General features: G+C 30.8%; 1 protein-coding gene across 27 annotated transcripts in view; it reads left to right on the top strand.

Annotated features, from left to right (window-relative positions):
- LOC114344868 (voltage-dependent calcium channel type A subunit alpha-1) overlaps positions 1–15206 on the top strand; it is a 460590-nt gene that overhangs the window by 309430 nt on the left and 135954 nt on the right. For 17 of the 27 annotated variants that reach the window (XM_050650056.1, XM_050650071.1, XM_050650052.1 and 14 more), the window contains one exon: positions 7291–7335. The exons of the other annotated variants lie outside the window; for them this stretch is intronic. In XM_050650056.1, the coding sequence (XP_050506013.1) occupies positions 7291–7335 (45 nt within the window). The remainder of the gene's footprint in view (positions 1–7290; positions 7336–15206) is intronic. 27 annotated transcript variants of the gene reach the window in all.

A 15206-nucleotide genomic window follows, 5' to 3' on the forward strand; every position in this document is an offset into this window, starting at 1 on the left:
CGACAGATATAATTGGAGCATATTTCAGAGCGGATAATAAATCTGGCTCGATTTGTAATTCCTCGAAAAATGCCGCATTCAAAACTTTAGCAACATTAGATCAAAACGAAAAACCTTCATTTGTGTCAAAAACTTATTTCATTTTTTAAAAAATGAATTGACCATTACTTCCAAATGCCGATTTCATTTTTGACTTTCCGAAAAAAAATTTTTCGTAATTTTTATAAAATCATTCCCCAACGGAAACAGATTTCTTATTTTCCTTCTCCAATTTTATTTACTCATTGGGCTACGTAAGTGCAGTAGATTAAATTAGGATAAGACATCTTTAAATTAACAGCCGCTTTTAACGTATCTGAAATCATTAAACTATTTATTCACTGGTATAGCGTTGAGTAAAAAGAGGTTTAGTAAACTATCTTATACATATACATTCCAAATTCCTTACCCTTATATATTTAAAATTCCAATTATCAAATTAGGCTATATACCTGACGCATACATCTGTCGTTTTATCCACGAGAATATACAAGAAATTGCCCTCGAATTCCCGCTGAATTTTTTCGATAAAAATTTATTGAAATGTTCACCTAAAAAGGACTTAAAACTAGGGTGATTAACTTATACAGTGGAACGTGAGATGCAATTATCATTTGGCATCAATCAAAATTAAATGTGACTTGCTCTTTTTTTACTGCTAAAACTATCCCTCAGAAATATTTGGACTAACTTTAACTGGAGCAATTTAATTTTTCCAAATTCCACAATGCTAGTCAATATATTATTTCTTACTACTTAAAAACTGAAATTTAAAAAAATAAATTTAACGATTTGCAGCAAGTTTCACAAAATAAAAAAAAACAATAAAATCCTTTATAAAAGGTATATATTTAAAATCCCTAAAAAGGGCTACATCACAGAACTAGTTTTCGATTGATTGACCAATCACCATCAGTGCTTACGTGATCTAACATGCTAACCACCAGAATATAAAATTACAAAAATATGTGGGTAAAAACCCTTTAAAAGTAATCCGTCAAAGAAACATCGATGAAAAATGCGAACTTAAGCATGGATATTTAAAATATTCCATTAGTGGAGTCACTGAAGGTTTTCACCTCCGATTTCGTTGAACCTTTATCGATTTTCATGAAAATTGGTGAGTAGTTAGAAGATACTTCAAGGAACAAAGGTGGCATAATGTCAACTTGCGCTTTTACCCTGGGGGTGGATGCCACCCCTTCTCAGGGGTGAAATTTTTTTATTAAAAATAATACCATAAATCGATAGAGGGACAACTTCTAAGCAAAATTTGTTATATAAAGGTATTAACATAAATCAATACTTTTTCAGTTATTAAATATCAAAGATTTTATTTTTTTCTTCAAAAATGCATGTTTTTAAGGTTTTTCACGTATTACTCAAAAACTAGAAGCTTTTGTAAAAAAGCTATTATTACCAAAATTAAAGATAATAAAAAATTTAATACACTTCCCACTTAAAGAACTAAACTTATGTTATTTCAAAGTAAGTTATGGGTAATTGAATGTATATTTTTTTCGACGAGTACTCAAATCTAAGTATTCAAGCTTACATAACGGGAAAACGATGCATTTTATAGAATATACTTGTTAAACACTTGTCAAAGTACTTTGAAATACCTATTAAATGAGCTCAAGTAGAAGTTAATATCATCAAAATTAAGCAAGTTATAATGAAAATAAGAGAACCCTTTCGATTATTTTAGGAAAAAGTGAAAAATAAAATATACGCCATTTCCACAAAAATTAAAATTTGTAGTAATCTTCACAAGAATTTCTTAAGGTTAATATAGGAAATGATTTCAACAATTTTGGCCGGTTTAGAATGCATATTTTTGAAAAAAAAGATATAATTTAAAAAAACTCAGAATTTTTAAAATTCTGATTTTTAAATTTTAAATTTTGAATTTTAAACTTTTCATTTTCTTTTGATAATAACTCCAAAAATACTCAATATACGTAAAAAATGATAACAAAAATAAATTTTAGTTTTTTCTGTTACAAATACTTTACCGATTTTGCTATTTCCGTAGAGTAAAAAATAATCGAGATAGAAACGTTTAAAATTTCAATTTTGCTGCGAGAACCATGTAACCGGGACCATTTAACCTTTTATTTTTAAAAAACTAAGAGGCTTAAAAGACTAATTTTGGCATTTTTAATAGTTTTTGGAATCAAGTTTTAATTTGTTTTTAGGTGAACCTGATACCTTAAAAATTAACGGAGTTATTTACAAAAAAACAATAACATTTTTTGGAAAAAATTTTAAAAGATACATTTTGAAACATTTTTGGTGCATAAATTTTAATGCTATCAACTTGTTCGAGGGCTTATTTGATAGATATTTCTATGAACTTTAACAAATGTTAAATAAGTTTATATTATAAAATGCATCATTTTCCCGGTATTTAAGCTTGAATACTTAGATTTGGTTACTCGACGAAAGAAATATACATTCAATTACCTGTAACTCACTTTTAGTTAAGATTGAAAGGTTTTTCTAGTAAGGAGTTTATTTTATTTGTTATTAGCCTCAATTTTGGTAATAATAACTTTTTTGTAAAAACTTATAGTTTTTGATTTATTTATGAAAAATCGGTTAAAAACGTGAATTTTTCTCACGAAAAATTAAAATCTTTGATCTTTAATAACTCAAAAAGTTTTGATTTATTTTAATAACTTTATATAACAAATTTTGCTTATAATTTGTCCCTCTATCGAATTGTGGGGCTATTTTTAATAAAATAATTTTCACCCCGAGGAGGGGTGGCATCCACTCCCAGGGTAAAAGCACAAGTTACCATGTCACCTTTGTTCATTGATATATCCTCTAACCACTCACCAATTTTCATGCAAATCGATGGAGGTTCAACGAAATCGGAGGTAATAGCTCATATCCACCTTCAGTGACTGCACTACATTTAATACCCTCTAGGTACCATCTGAGCTCTGATTCGACTTGTTCACATGATGATACATAGTATGATAGCAAGTGACTTGCTAGTGCTCATCTGCTACCATAGTGTCATCATGTGAATAAGTCTAATCATAGCTCAGATGGTACCTCAAGCGTATTAAATGGAATATTTTAAACATCCATGTTGTTCTGAAGCTATTTCCTTGTGGCAGTTTTATAATCAACTATTTTGAATAGGAAATAAGCCACAATTTTACCAAAAAATGATTTTATTAACGTTTCGACGCCCAAGTCGGGCGTCTTTGTCAAAATACAAAATTTTTCATTTTGTTTTTTAAACGTTAATAAAATCATTTTTTTTTTTGTAAAATTGTGGTTTATTTCCCATTGAAAATAGTTGATTAAACATCCATGCTTAAGTTCGTATCTTCGTTTCTTTGACGGATTACTTTTAAAGGATTTTTACCCACATATTTTTGTAATATTGTAATATTATATTTTGGTGGTTACATTTTAGATCACGTAAGCACTGATGATGATTGGTCAACCAATCGAAAACTAGTTCTGTGATGTATAGTTTTAATATATAGATACCTTTTATAAAGGATTTTATTGTTTTTTGTATTATATGGTATACAGCCAACTACAGGAAAACCTTTTTCCACCTACCTCTACCGAAAGTATACTTTTCCGGACCTAATTGTAGGGAGCAAAGTTGTACTTTTCCTCCCTAGGGAGGAAAATATTTTTCCTCCCTAGGGAGGAAAAGTAAAAGTGAGGTCATGGTGTTTCATTCATGAAATATAACTTATTGACGCCCTGTACGATATCTATTTTTTATTACGTAAGTATCTATACATTTTAACGTTTATTTAAAAACACTCTGTATTTTGCAGAATGGTAAAAAACAGTAAATTGTTATTCTGATTTAACAATGTTTACATTAATAATTGACTTATATTTGACAGTTGACAGTTATATTGTACCTACTTGTTTGTTTTAGTTCTAATAAATTTTGTTGGTTAGTTACATAAATAAATTAAGTAAAAATGAAAAAAATGACTTGTTATTTGAGGAAGGTGGAAAAACCATATGTATAACATGGGAGTAAAGTACCTTTTCCTCCCTTGAATGATTACTGCCCTCCGCTACGCGTCGGGCAGTAAACTTCATTCTCGGGAGGAAAAGTAGCACTTTCCTCCCTTGTTATACAAATAGCTATTCCTTGTGGATTTTTACAAAATGATTTATCTTCTTCTAGAGAATGTTCCAGATTGTACGACTACATTCCACTACATTTTTTGGTGGAGAAATTGGTGGTCGTTTGATCTTTGGATGGTATATCTGTTGATGCTTTTTCGGTATTGTCTCTCAGCTTATATTTTTCTTTTTTACTTTATGCCAGCTCTCTTCGCATTATCCTTAAACTTTTATTCTGTTTCTAATTTCTGCTAAACCTTTTTTATTTAGTGTTGTATATTCTTCTTTGTTTATCTTTTCTTTCTCGCTTGGAGATTTTGTATCTTATCGGCAATATTTTAGCTTTTGGTGTCATTACTCCTGCAAAATTATAGTTGTGTATTTTTAACCGAGTCAGTTATTAATTTATTGTGATCTGATTCCTAATAGATTGGAATCATTACTCCGTAGGGTTTCGACTATATTTTTTAAGGATGTTTCTAGCTAGTAGATGTATTACAAACCATGCGTTTGCAACTGTTTATCGTCTTTGCTCTTTCCTTTTGTACGTTTATTGTTTGTAGCTCCTACTGGTCTCTTACTGGTAGAGTTACATTTTGAACTAATTTTTTTTTTTTTAATTAAACGGGACAGTTCCCGAAAGTTGTCTGTATACCATCTAGTTAAATAACTTAACGAGAAGTGAAAAGCTCCCTGGTGTAGTTGGTATAAAATTTAATCAAGAATTAAAATTCAAAAAAATACAAAAGAATTACATTCATTGTTCAAAACGTTTTCGGACTTATCAGTCCATCATCAGTGAACTCCGTCTCCTTGCAAAATAGCCACAGTGCCAAACACTGGTTGGGTTAAATGTTTGAACTACATAATAAATACAATAAAATAATGTGACTTATAGTCGATGGCAATTGATTGCCTACAGGAACATGTGAATGCTCTACTTTTACATAGTTTTTTATTACGTCTGCTTTGGACCACGTTAAGGATTGGCAGACAGTAAGAAAATGGGTGAGTCACAAAGTTTCACAAGAAAAAAGCGAATATTTCGAGAAATGAACGTCAGATCGAAAAACTAAAAAATAACTATTCAATATTTTTCAAAAATCTATTGAATGATACCAAACACGATCCCAACAGAGAGGGGTGGGAGGTAAATTTAAAATTTTAAATAGGAACCCTGCGATATTTTGCGAAATGAACATCAGTTCGAAGAACTGCAAAATTAATGTATTTAATATTTTTGAAAAATCTATCGAATGACACTAAACACGACCCCCCACGGAGGTAGGGAGGGGGTTACTTTAAAAACTTAAATAGGAGCCCCCATTGTTTATTGTAGATTTGGATTCCTTAATAAGAAACTTTTATTCGAGATATTTTTTCGAATTATGAATAGATGGTGTTATAAACGGAAAAAACGATTGTTGGAAATGAAAAATTAAAAAATGGAAACTCCCCACTTAAATGGAAAACTGTACTTAACTTGTTTTGGTTTTAGGACCTACTCTTCACAACACAATAGGTCCTCATAACGCTCGAATGACGCATATTTAGCATACTTTCCTCCCCTACTATTAAGTTATTTAATTATTTTTTGTCTGTTATTATAAAATATATAATATTCACTTTTAGTTCTTCCGTTTCAATTAACTTATGTTCACTTCCTAGTCTGCTTTTTCTTAAAATGCAATTTTTTAATTGTATTTTACACAATTGTATTTTACAATAATCTTAAATACACCAAAAAGTTTGTGTTACAATAGAAATCTGGTTAGCATTTAACCTCTTTAGTTTCTTATTCCGTTTCCAAAATCTGCACATCTTGTTTGTCCGTTTTTTCCGCTTTCGCTGTTCTATTGGTAGATTTTAATAGGTCAGTTCTTGCTCATTTGCTGTTTCAATTTCCTGATAAAACGATTCAAAAAGTTCACCTTCGTATTTGTAGGTAGCTGCAGTTTTAAAGCTGAGATGTAGTCAATATTATTTTTTTATGTAGTTTTCTGTAATTATATTACCGAGATTCAAGATAGAAGTTTTATTTTTACATAGGTTATTAACGTTTAACTAACTTAATTTATAGTTTTATAAGCAACAATTAAGTATAGCAAGATTTATAAAACCTTGTTTAAATTGTTTTACATGCAACTAAATGCGGTTATCTTAAATTTTTTTTTAAATGCTTTTCTTCTTACTAGTAGACAATAAATAGCAAAAATTAGTATTTTTGACATCAAATTTTTGATAACCAACAAAAGTGTTTGTTACTACTTAAAATATTAAAAAAAAACTTACCGTCGGTATAACAGGTTGCCTTGCCACCAGATGCAGAATAGTTCCATAAATATTTTCCACTTTTTAGCACTTTCTTTAAGTGTAATTGAAAATTATTTACCACCAATAACTTATACCCACGTTCACTCATTACGAAATCTGTTACAAGAATTTCAGCCATTTTCAGAAAATTTATTTGGATTTTCTCTAAAAACTCTTCCAAGAGACAATGCATAAATGATCAATACCTTTTACACCACTTCAAAGAGGGCAATTTATACAGGTACATACCAGGAATAACGGTATTAGATTATCAACATTACTTAAAAAATGAAAGTTACAAATTCACCGGTAGTTAGTGAGTTATCGAAAAATTACCTGCGGGCCAGAGTTACCAGTTGGCCTGTAATTAGGATGGGGGATTAAAATAGTTAAGAATTCACCGGGACCCTTACTAATAACACTTACTATTATTATTACTACTGCAATTATTGATACTATGTTTTCTTATTAAAGAAGCCAACTTAGATAACTTATAAACAAAAAATCTATGAAATTCTGAAACAAAAATAATGCTGCTAGATGAAAAATATATTTATTTTCTTGGTTAAAAATTATACGAAGGCAAAAATTTCTTTCAAAAATATGTTTTTTTAATAAATATTCTTCATAGACCTCTCGATCACTAGAGCAATTCTGTTTCTTAGTCAGACCTAAGTATCTAGAGCTAGAAGGTAACTCATTTCAGAAGGATTAGGCTCAATAGTGTATTATAAAGGTTAGTCATAGCATGATTAGGATTAATTTAGATCCAGCAGCACCTCATTCTCTGACTTCTAACTTTTGCACTGATTTTTGTAGAGAACGGAACTTGATTTACCTGCGACCATAGGGAAGTGGATGCAGGTATGTATTTTCTGGTTTTGGAAAACTTAATGGAAACTATAGAAAATGATTTTTGACGCTGAAAAAGATTTAATTTGTTTAGAAGTGCTTTCTGCTTACGTTTAGTTAAAAATTATTACTTTTATTTTATACAGGGTGTCCCGGAAAATAGTGCGTTCCTTAAAGGTATAGGTAGAAGGCACCATGTAGAACAAAAAACTCTTATAACATTTTTTTTCTAAATTCAACCGTTTGACCAAAAAACTATAAAACATTTTGGAACGCAAATTCAAATCTGGCAACTCTGTGAAGTACAAAAATCTAAACGTAAATAGTCCCATGTTTAGTAAACAGATAATTTGGAAGAATGCTGTTTAGTGTCCACGCCGAAAATGTTTTTGAATCGTGTGTTCATGAGTAATATTATGATATTATGTTGTTTATTTATGGCAGATCAATAAATGGAGAGGCATAATACCTACTAAAATTTTTTCAAAATGTTTTGCTGGAATTTCTCGTCGTATGAGTGCATGTTACTCTATGAATTCATGTGTTCGCAAAAGTGGTGGTTCATTTAAAACATGTGTTTTCCTCTTAAAATATGTAAGTATAATTCGTTTAAAATTTTGCCATATTTCAACTACATTTTAAAAAAAATATAGTAAACAAAAATAGTAAGTATTAGGTTGGATTATTTTAAATACTGTAAGACACAAACGAGTTCTTATTCACCAGTGCGTAACATGTTGTCAGATTATTTAATTTTCTGAAGATTAAAATTCAGGTATATGGAAACCAATGTAATCTTTTTTTTGTAATCGGTTAACTTTAGAAAAAAATGGTATAGGACTTTTTTGTTCTAAATTGTGTATTCTATCCATACCTTAAAGGAACGCACTATTTTCCGGGACACCCTGTATAGAGTGTCGCAAAATTTTGTACTAACACTATTTGAAAAAACTGTTGGTTTTTCATCAGAGTTCTTCGAGTCCAAAATTTTGCCTTATCCTCTATACTAGATAAGTAAAGCATAAGCGTAAATAAAAATATAAATAATATTAATAATAAAAACTAAGTTAATTTACCGATAAATAAGGAAATAAGGAAAATTATTAAAATCTATCTGAATATATAGGTATTAAGTAAAAAATCAAGTGCTGTTTTAATTTAAAATTTGACTGATAAAAGCATGCCGATGCTTCCTTTGATAGCTGTTACTGATTGATTTCTATTTAAAATGGCGCTTATAAACATTCTCGCTTCTTAGAATAATGATATTTTGGGAATAATATTTGATATTTAAATAAATATTCGGTTTTTTATGCTATATATTTTATGTTTTATCTTCCAAGGTACTTTGTGATATGTAATTTATTTTACCCGCAGATTAGAGGAAGTAAAATTAAAAACATGAATTTATATATGGATACTATTAAAAATCTACTTTGGTTGATCGCTAAAAGCTACATAGAGTATTCGTCAAGATAAACAGTACCTAAATTAAGATCTACACACTCCGGGAAAACTGGAGAATACCTACGGTAGTTGACATGAGAAATATCGGGTAACTACGGGTAACTCTCTTAGACATCAGACTTGGTAAAGTCAATTTAAATAAAAATATCTTCGGGGGCCCGGATAGCTCAGGCGATACGATGTCTGACTTCCACGCAGGTATAGGGGGGTTCGAAACCAAGCGCCGAAGAGAACATCTACACATTTTTAAAATGGTCGATTCAGCCTGAATAAAAATGAGTACCTTGGTAAAAACCAGGTGTAATAATAGGCGGTTCAAGCGTAGCACTGGCCCTGTTACCTTTCTTGTATACCGCAGGCCCTAGAGACAGCAGACTACCCTGCTATAATCCCAAAGCCGCGTTGGCGGTACAATTCGGGAGACTATTATAGGTCTGGATCCGGCGTATGAAAAAAAAGTTGATTAGTAGCAAGCTGGAAATTTGTTGATAGCTTAAGGGTGTCTCGTCGGACAAACTTTGATATATAGGAACACTGGAACAGGGTCAGTTTTAATTGTGGAACAGGTTAAAAATTTGGAACGGTCAGACCACGAAAACGGCACATTTATTTTGTCCGACAGAACAGACTTAAACTCTCCGAACAGAGCTTAAACTCTCATGCAAAAAATCAGACTGCTACTTATCACCAAATGGGCGTTTTAATGAGTGAAACATGTAGAATATGTCAAATGACAGGAATTATGACAGATGATAAATAGCAGTCTGATTTTTGCATGAGAGTTTATTCTCTGTTCGGAGAGTTTAAGTCTGTTCTGTCGGACAAAATAAATGTGCCGTTTTCGTGATCTGACCGTTCCAAATTTTTAACCTGTTCCACAATTAAAACTGACCCTGTTCCGGTGTTCCCATATATCAGAGTTTATCCGACTAGACACCCTTAAGCTACTAACAAATTTTCAGCTTGCTATTAATCAACTTTTTTTTTCATACGCGGGATCCAGACCTATTATTATTATCTTCGAAATAAATAAGTAACAAAATAAAATTAATTTCATTGTAATATTAGGCTATGGATTATGGATTTTAGAAAGGAACTACAACGTTAACAGGGTTTTATTGTTTCATATAGTCAATGGACCTCTATATTTGAAAAAAACCACGGAGTGCTACTATTTAAATTGGTGCATTTTTGAGAAAGGGGTGAACTAGGCACAGGGCGAATCAGGGTGAGTTCTATGCACATTTAGTGCAAACACGTCTATAGGAAAATTGTTCCAGGTTAAGTTTGCTATCGAAATATCACATTCTAAAGTCAAAAACACGTTTTTTTACAAAAATATATCCAAAAGAAAAACAAGAAAAACACATGAAAGATAGCAATTTTGTTTTTTGCCCCATAACTGTTTTCCACGAAGATATAGGTATAGGCATTGCTTCACAGAAAAAGAAGTTCCATCTTTAAAACTGCGTTTGGTAGCAGTCCCTGTGATTTACAATTTCCAAAATATGATTTTTCAAATTTCGCCACCCACAGCGATTTTGGAATATTTTCCTTGCTACTTCGCAAACATTGTTCTGTAACTTTTTTCTACGCATGTCTAGGTACATATACGCAATGGTACATTTAGTAGAAGGACAAGTCAATTGCCTTTAAAATGTTCTATCGTAGAAGGCCGTATGGCTATATTTAAGCAAGATATGGTTTTTTAAAATTTTATACTGTTAATGATTTTTGATATATTTTACGACTATTTTTAAATTTCTCATTATAACTTTTTTTATTGTATTTTTGGGTATATACATTGTGTAATAAAAAAGGAAAGCTCATTTTCTTTACTTTAAAATGGTGTACTGTAAAAAATTCTAGAACTATTTTTAACAAAGATATGCTTTTTCAAATTGTGACATAATATTATACACATGCAATAGTTGGAACCATATGGAAAACTTTTTTAGTATTAATTTTATGAAAAAAGTTATTCTTTATAAAATGCTCTGCCTAGTGTGAAACCTAACATGCAATCATCAAATATAAAATTTTATTAATAGTGTACGAGGTATGTTAAAAAATATGAATTTGCTCAAGAGTAAAGTACCTCACAATATCGAAAAGTGTTATTAAAAAAAATTATTTGGAATTAAAAATTATATTACAATATGCAATTAAATTCTTCCAATTGAAAAAAAAATATGCCCGAAGCATTTTAAAGGTAATTGGCTCCTCTTTCTAATAAATGTACCATTGCATGTACCTAGAAGGGCGTAAAAAACGTTAGAGAAAAAAGTTTGCGAAATAATGGGGAAAATGGCCAAAAAATGCTATGAGCGGCGAATTTTGAAAAATCCTATTTCGGAAAATATAAATGCTAGAGACTTATTCTAAACGTCATTTTAAAGAGAAAGAATGGAAGTAATTTTTGCTGAAGCAATGTCTATACCTATATCCCCGTGGGAAAAAGTTATGGGACAATAAACAAAATTGCTTTTTTTCGTGTTGTTTTTCTTGCTTTTCTTTTGAATATGTTTTTGTAAATAAAAAGACTTTTAACTTTAAAATGTAATATTTCGATAGTAAATTTAACCTGGAACAATTTTCCTGTAGACGTCTTTGTACCAAAAGTGCATAGCACGCACCCGAATTCACCCTATGCCTAGTGACTAATTCACCCATTTCTCAAAAACGCACCCATTTAAACGTTTTCTTCAAATTTAGATGTCCATTGGCTATATGAGAAAATAAAATCCCGTTAACGTTGTAGTTCCTTTTAGCTCTCTTATTTTGAACATAATCATTAGCCTATATGTACAATAAAAATAAAATACCAATCCTAGTGAATGAATCGACAATGCTACGATCCGCTGTTGATACCTACGAAAAACTACGGTCGACGCTAGGAAAATTTCAACAAAACAACTATGTACTGGTCAGTATCCAAACTCTATCCGGCAAAAAACGGAAAATAACCAATCATGACTTGGTCTCCGTCAATACCCAAGGGCCCGGTGAAGATTTTATCAGATCAGTACTCTGGTAAACTTGGTTCTATCTTAGGCGCACGTCATTTTATATCGTTACCGGTACTCTTTCTCCAGCTCCATTTGAAATGGTGGGCAACGGTTAAAGTGCGGTTAAAGACCTTAGATTAGAACTGAGAGTAAGAGCTTTTAGATGCTACGTGTTCTCGATACTGCAATATGGGCTTGAAAGCTGGACATTCAAGCGAGAACACATAAATAATCTACAGTCATTTGAAATGTGGTGTTACAGAAGGATGCTTAGAATAGCATGGACACAGAAGAAAACACGGAAGTATTGCGAGAAATGGGTAAAGAATATGAAATAATAAACACAATAAAAATAAGGAAGATACAATAACTGGGACACGTAATGAGGGGACAGCGATATGAAATGCTAAGACTGATACTACAGGGAAAGTTAAATGGCGGAAGGAGTATAGGAAGAAGGAGAGTATAATTGGTTGAAGAATTTAAGGGACTGGTTTAAATGCAGTTATAACTCTTCAGAATAGCGGTAGATAGAGTAATAAGAGTAATGATGATATCCAACATCCGATTGGGAGACGGTATTTAACCTTCCGATGACCAACCTTTTTTTGTTACACGGATGACCAACGGGGGTAAAAAATAACCCCAGGTCAAAAATGACTTGGAATGAATGTTTTCAGCATTTAAATCTTCATCTAACAATACATCCTCGTTTTCTGATATTATTTCATCTTCTACAGGGTTACATCTTCTGCGTAACTTAGAACCATATGGGAAACTTTTTTAATATCAATTTTACGAAAAAAAGTTATTCTTTATAAAGTGCTCTGCATAGTCTAAAACCTAAGATGCAATCATCAGATATCAAATTTTGTCAACAGTATACGGGGTATGTCAAAAAATATGAATTTCGCTCAAGAGCAAACTACCTTTATATTCCAAAATATCAAAAAATTTTATTATGAAAAGTTCTTTGTTGTTAAAAACCATATTCAAATATGCAATAACAGCCTTCTACTCGAAAAAAAAATTTCTGAAATTTTCCCAAATTACCGATTTCGAACATCATTTTTATTTATTAGACATGTTTTATTTATTAATAACTTTAGGAAAAAAGTTATTCTTCATAAAAATCTGTGCATGGTCTAAACCTCAAGATGCAACCATCAGTTATCCAAGTTTGTTAATTTTATACGAGGTGTGTCAAATAATTTGAATTTAGAAATTCTTTCTTCGAAAGAATTCTTAGAAAGAATTTCTAAATTTATATTATTTGACACACCTCGTATAAAATTAACAAACTTGGATAACTAATGTTTGCATCTTGAGGTTTAGACCATGCACAGATTTTTATGAAGAATAACTTTTTTTCCTAAAATTATTAATAAAAGAGTTATTACATGTATAATAAATAAAAATGATTCGGTAATTTAGGAAAATTTCAGAATTTTTTTTTCAAGTAGTTATTGCATATTTGAATATGGTTTTTAATTGCAAATAACTTTTCATAATAAAATTTTTTAATATTTTGAAATATAAAGGTAGTTTGCTCTTGAGCGAAATTCATATTTTTTGACATACCTCGTATACTGTTGACAACATTTGATATCTGATGATTGCATCTTAGGTTTTAGACTATGCAGAGCACTTTATAAAGCATGACCTTTTTTCGTAAAATGGATATTAAAAAAGTTTCCCATATGGTTCCAAGTTACGCAGACACCCTGTATATCATCATAAAAATCGCTAGCAGTAACAATTTCCTGTAACTCAGCCCCAGTAAGATATTTGCAGGCCATATCTTATATGTACGCAAAATACTAAGAAACTATAATAATATACGCCAGGAAATAATAATAATGTATAATAATAGACGGTATTTTACTAAACATTAACTTCAGAATATATTTTTTATTCGTAAAATATGGGGAATTTTTTTTATTTCAAAATATAAGGATATCTAGAATGATATTAAAGTCAAATAAAAAATAATAAGTTAAAAATTGAAAATATTTTTGAATTTATTAAAGAAAAACATACGCTCGGGTTTAAATTTACCCCCTTGGCCATCCGAAGGTTAAAGAAGAAGAGCAGCGTTTACTAGTCTACGTTTTCTCAGTATCCTACCTGTTTGTCCAATATTTAAAATAGGCTGTGCCTAATATATTTCAAAATATCATTAGAGAATGTTATTGCTGCATGTAGCAGTACAGCTTCACAGGCGTTTGAACAGCTTTGCCTTTTAGATTAATGGTAAAAGTCAAAATCGATAATAAATACATATAAATAAGTTTTCCAAAAACTGAGAATGCATTAAAAAGTAAAGTATAATAAAGATTGTGTAGTTACAAAATGATGTAGCCAGATCAAATTGTATATTTAGTTTGGTTTTTTAATGAATAAGTTTTTAATATGAAATTAACGAAAAACCTATTATTCCTACTTATATCTTTTTAATTTTATTTTATAATTTAAATATAAATTTATATTTACAAGTTAATGAATATTTTAATGTTGATACGTATTATCTTTTTTATACACAGGGTTAGTAAAGATAAAGTATATTCGCAAAAGTCACTAGTTACCTGTTGGTATCAATATCTCTATCATCAGATGCTATATATTTTCTACGTTATAATATGGAGTAGAGGCTTGGACACTTTCTGAAGCTTCTTTAAGGAAGCTCCCTTCGCCATGTAATGTTACAGACGCACCTTAAGAATTTCAACTGTGGATAATATTGAGGTCCTACGTAGAAAGAGCAAGAAATGCGAAATTATTAAGACAATCAAAGAGTGCAAATTAGAATATCTTGGCCATGTTTTGAGAAATGAACAGAGATTTGGCTTGTTGCAATTCATTCTTCAGGCTAAGGCTTGGAAAGAGAATAACAGGGATAACGGATCGAAACCGTAAGAAGAAGGTATTTTGTAGAGCTATTGGGAGGTTTTAAAAACGTCCAAATCTGAAAATCTACCTGTCTCGTTACTGTTGATGCAGTTAGGTGTCAGGTCCAAGACTCTGCTTTATGTCATAAAAAGATATGTAATATTGTGGGAGTTGTATTTTCAGTTTGAAACTCAAACTACGTATAATAGTAAAATAGCTTAAACATTCAGGGGAATGCTGCCCTTGCCTTTTTAATTATAATTATTCCACTACTTCTTCATTAATGGTAAGTTTTTGGTAAGTTATACATTGTTTAAACTTACAAAGAGAAGACTATACACTGGAAGTCGCCATAAGATCAAAAATAGATAATTGTAAGAAACCAAATAGACTATGTATTAGTCACACAAAGATATAGAAAGGCAATTATGTCAGCGAAAACATATCCGAGTGCCGAAATAGGATCAGATCACAACCTAGTAGTGACCAAAATTAGGCTCATAATTGCTCCTAATATAA

The sequence above is a fragment of the Diabrotica virgifera genome, chromosome 1 (genome assembly GCF_917563875.1).
Source record: "Diabrotica virgifera virgifera chromosome 1, PGI_DIABVI_V3a".
Classification (NCBI taxonomy): Eukaryota; Metazoa; Arthropoda; class Insecta; order Coleoptera; family Chrysomelidae; genus Diabrotica; species Diabrotica virgifera.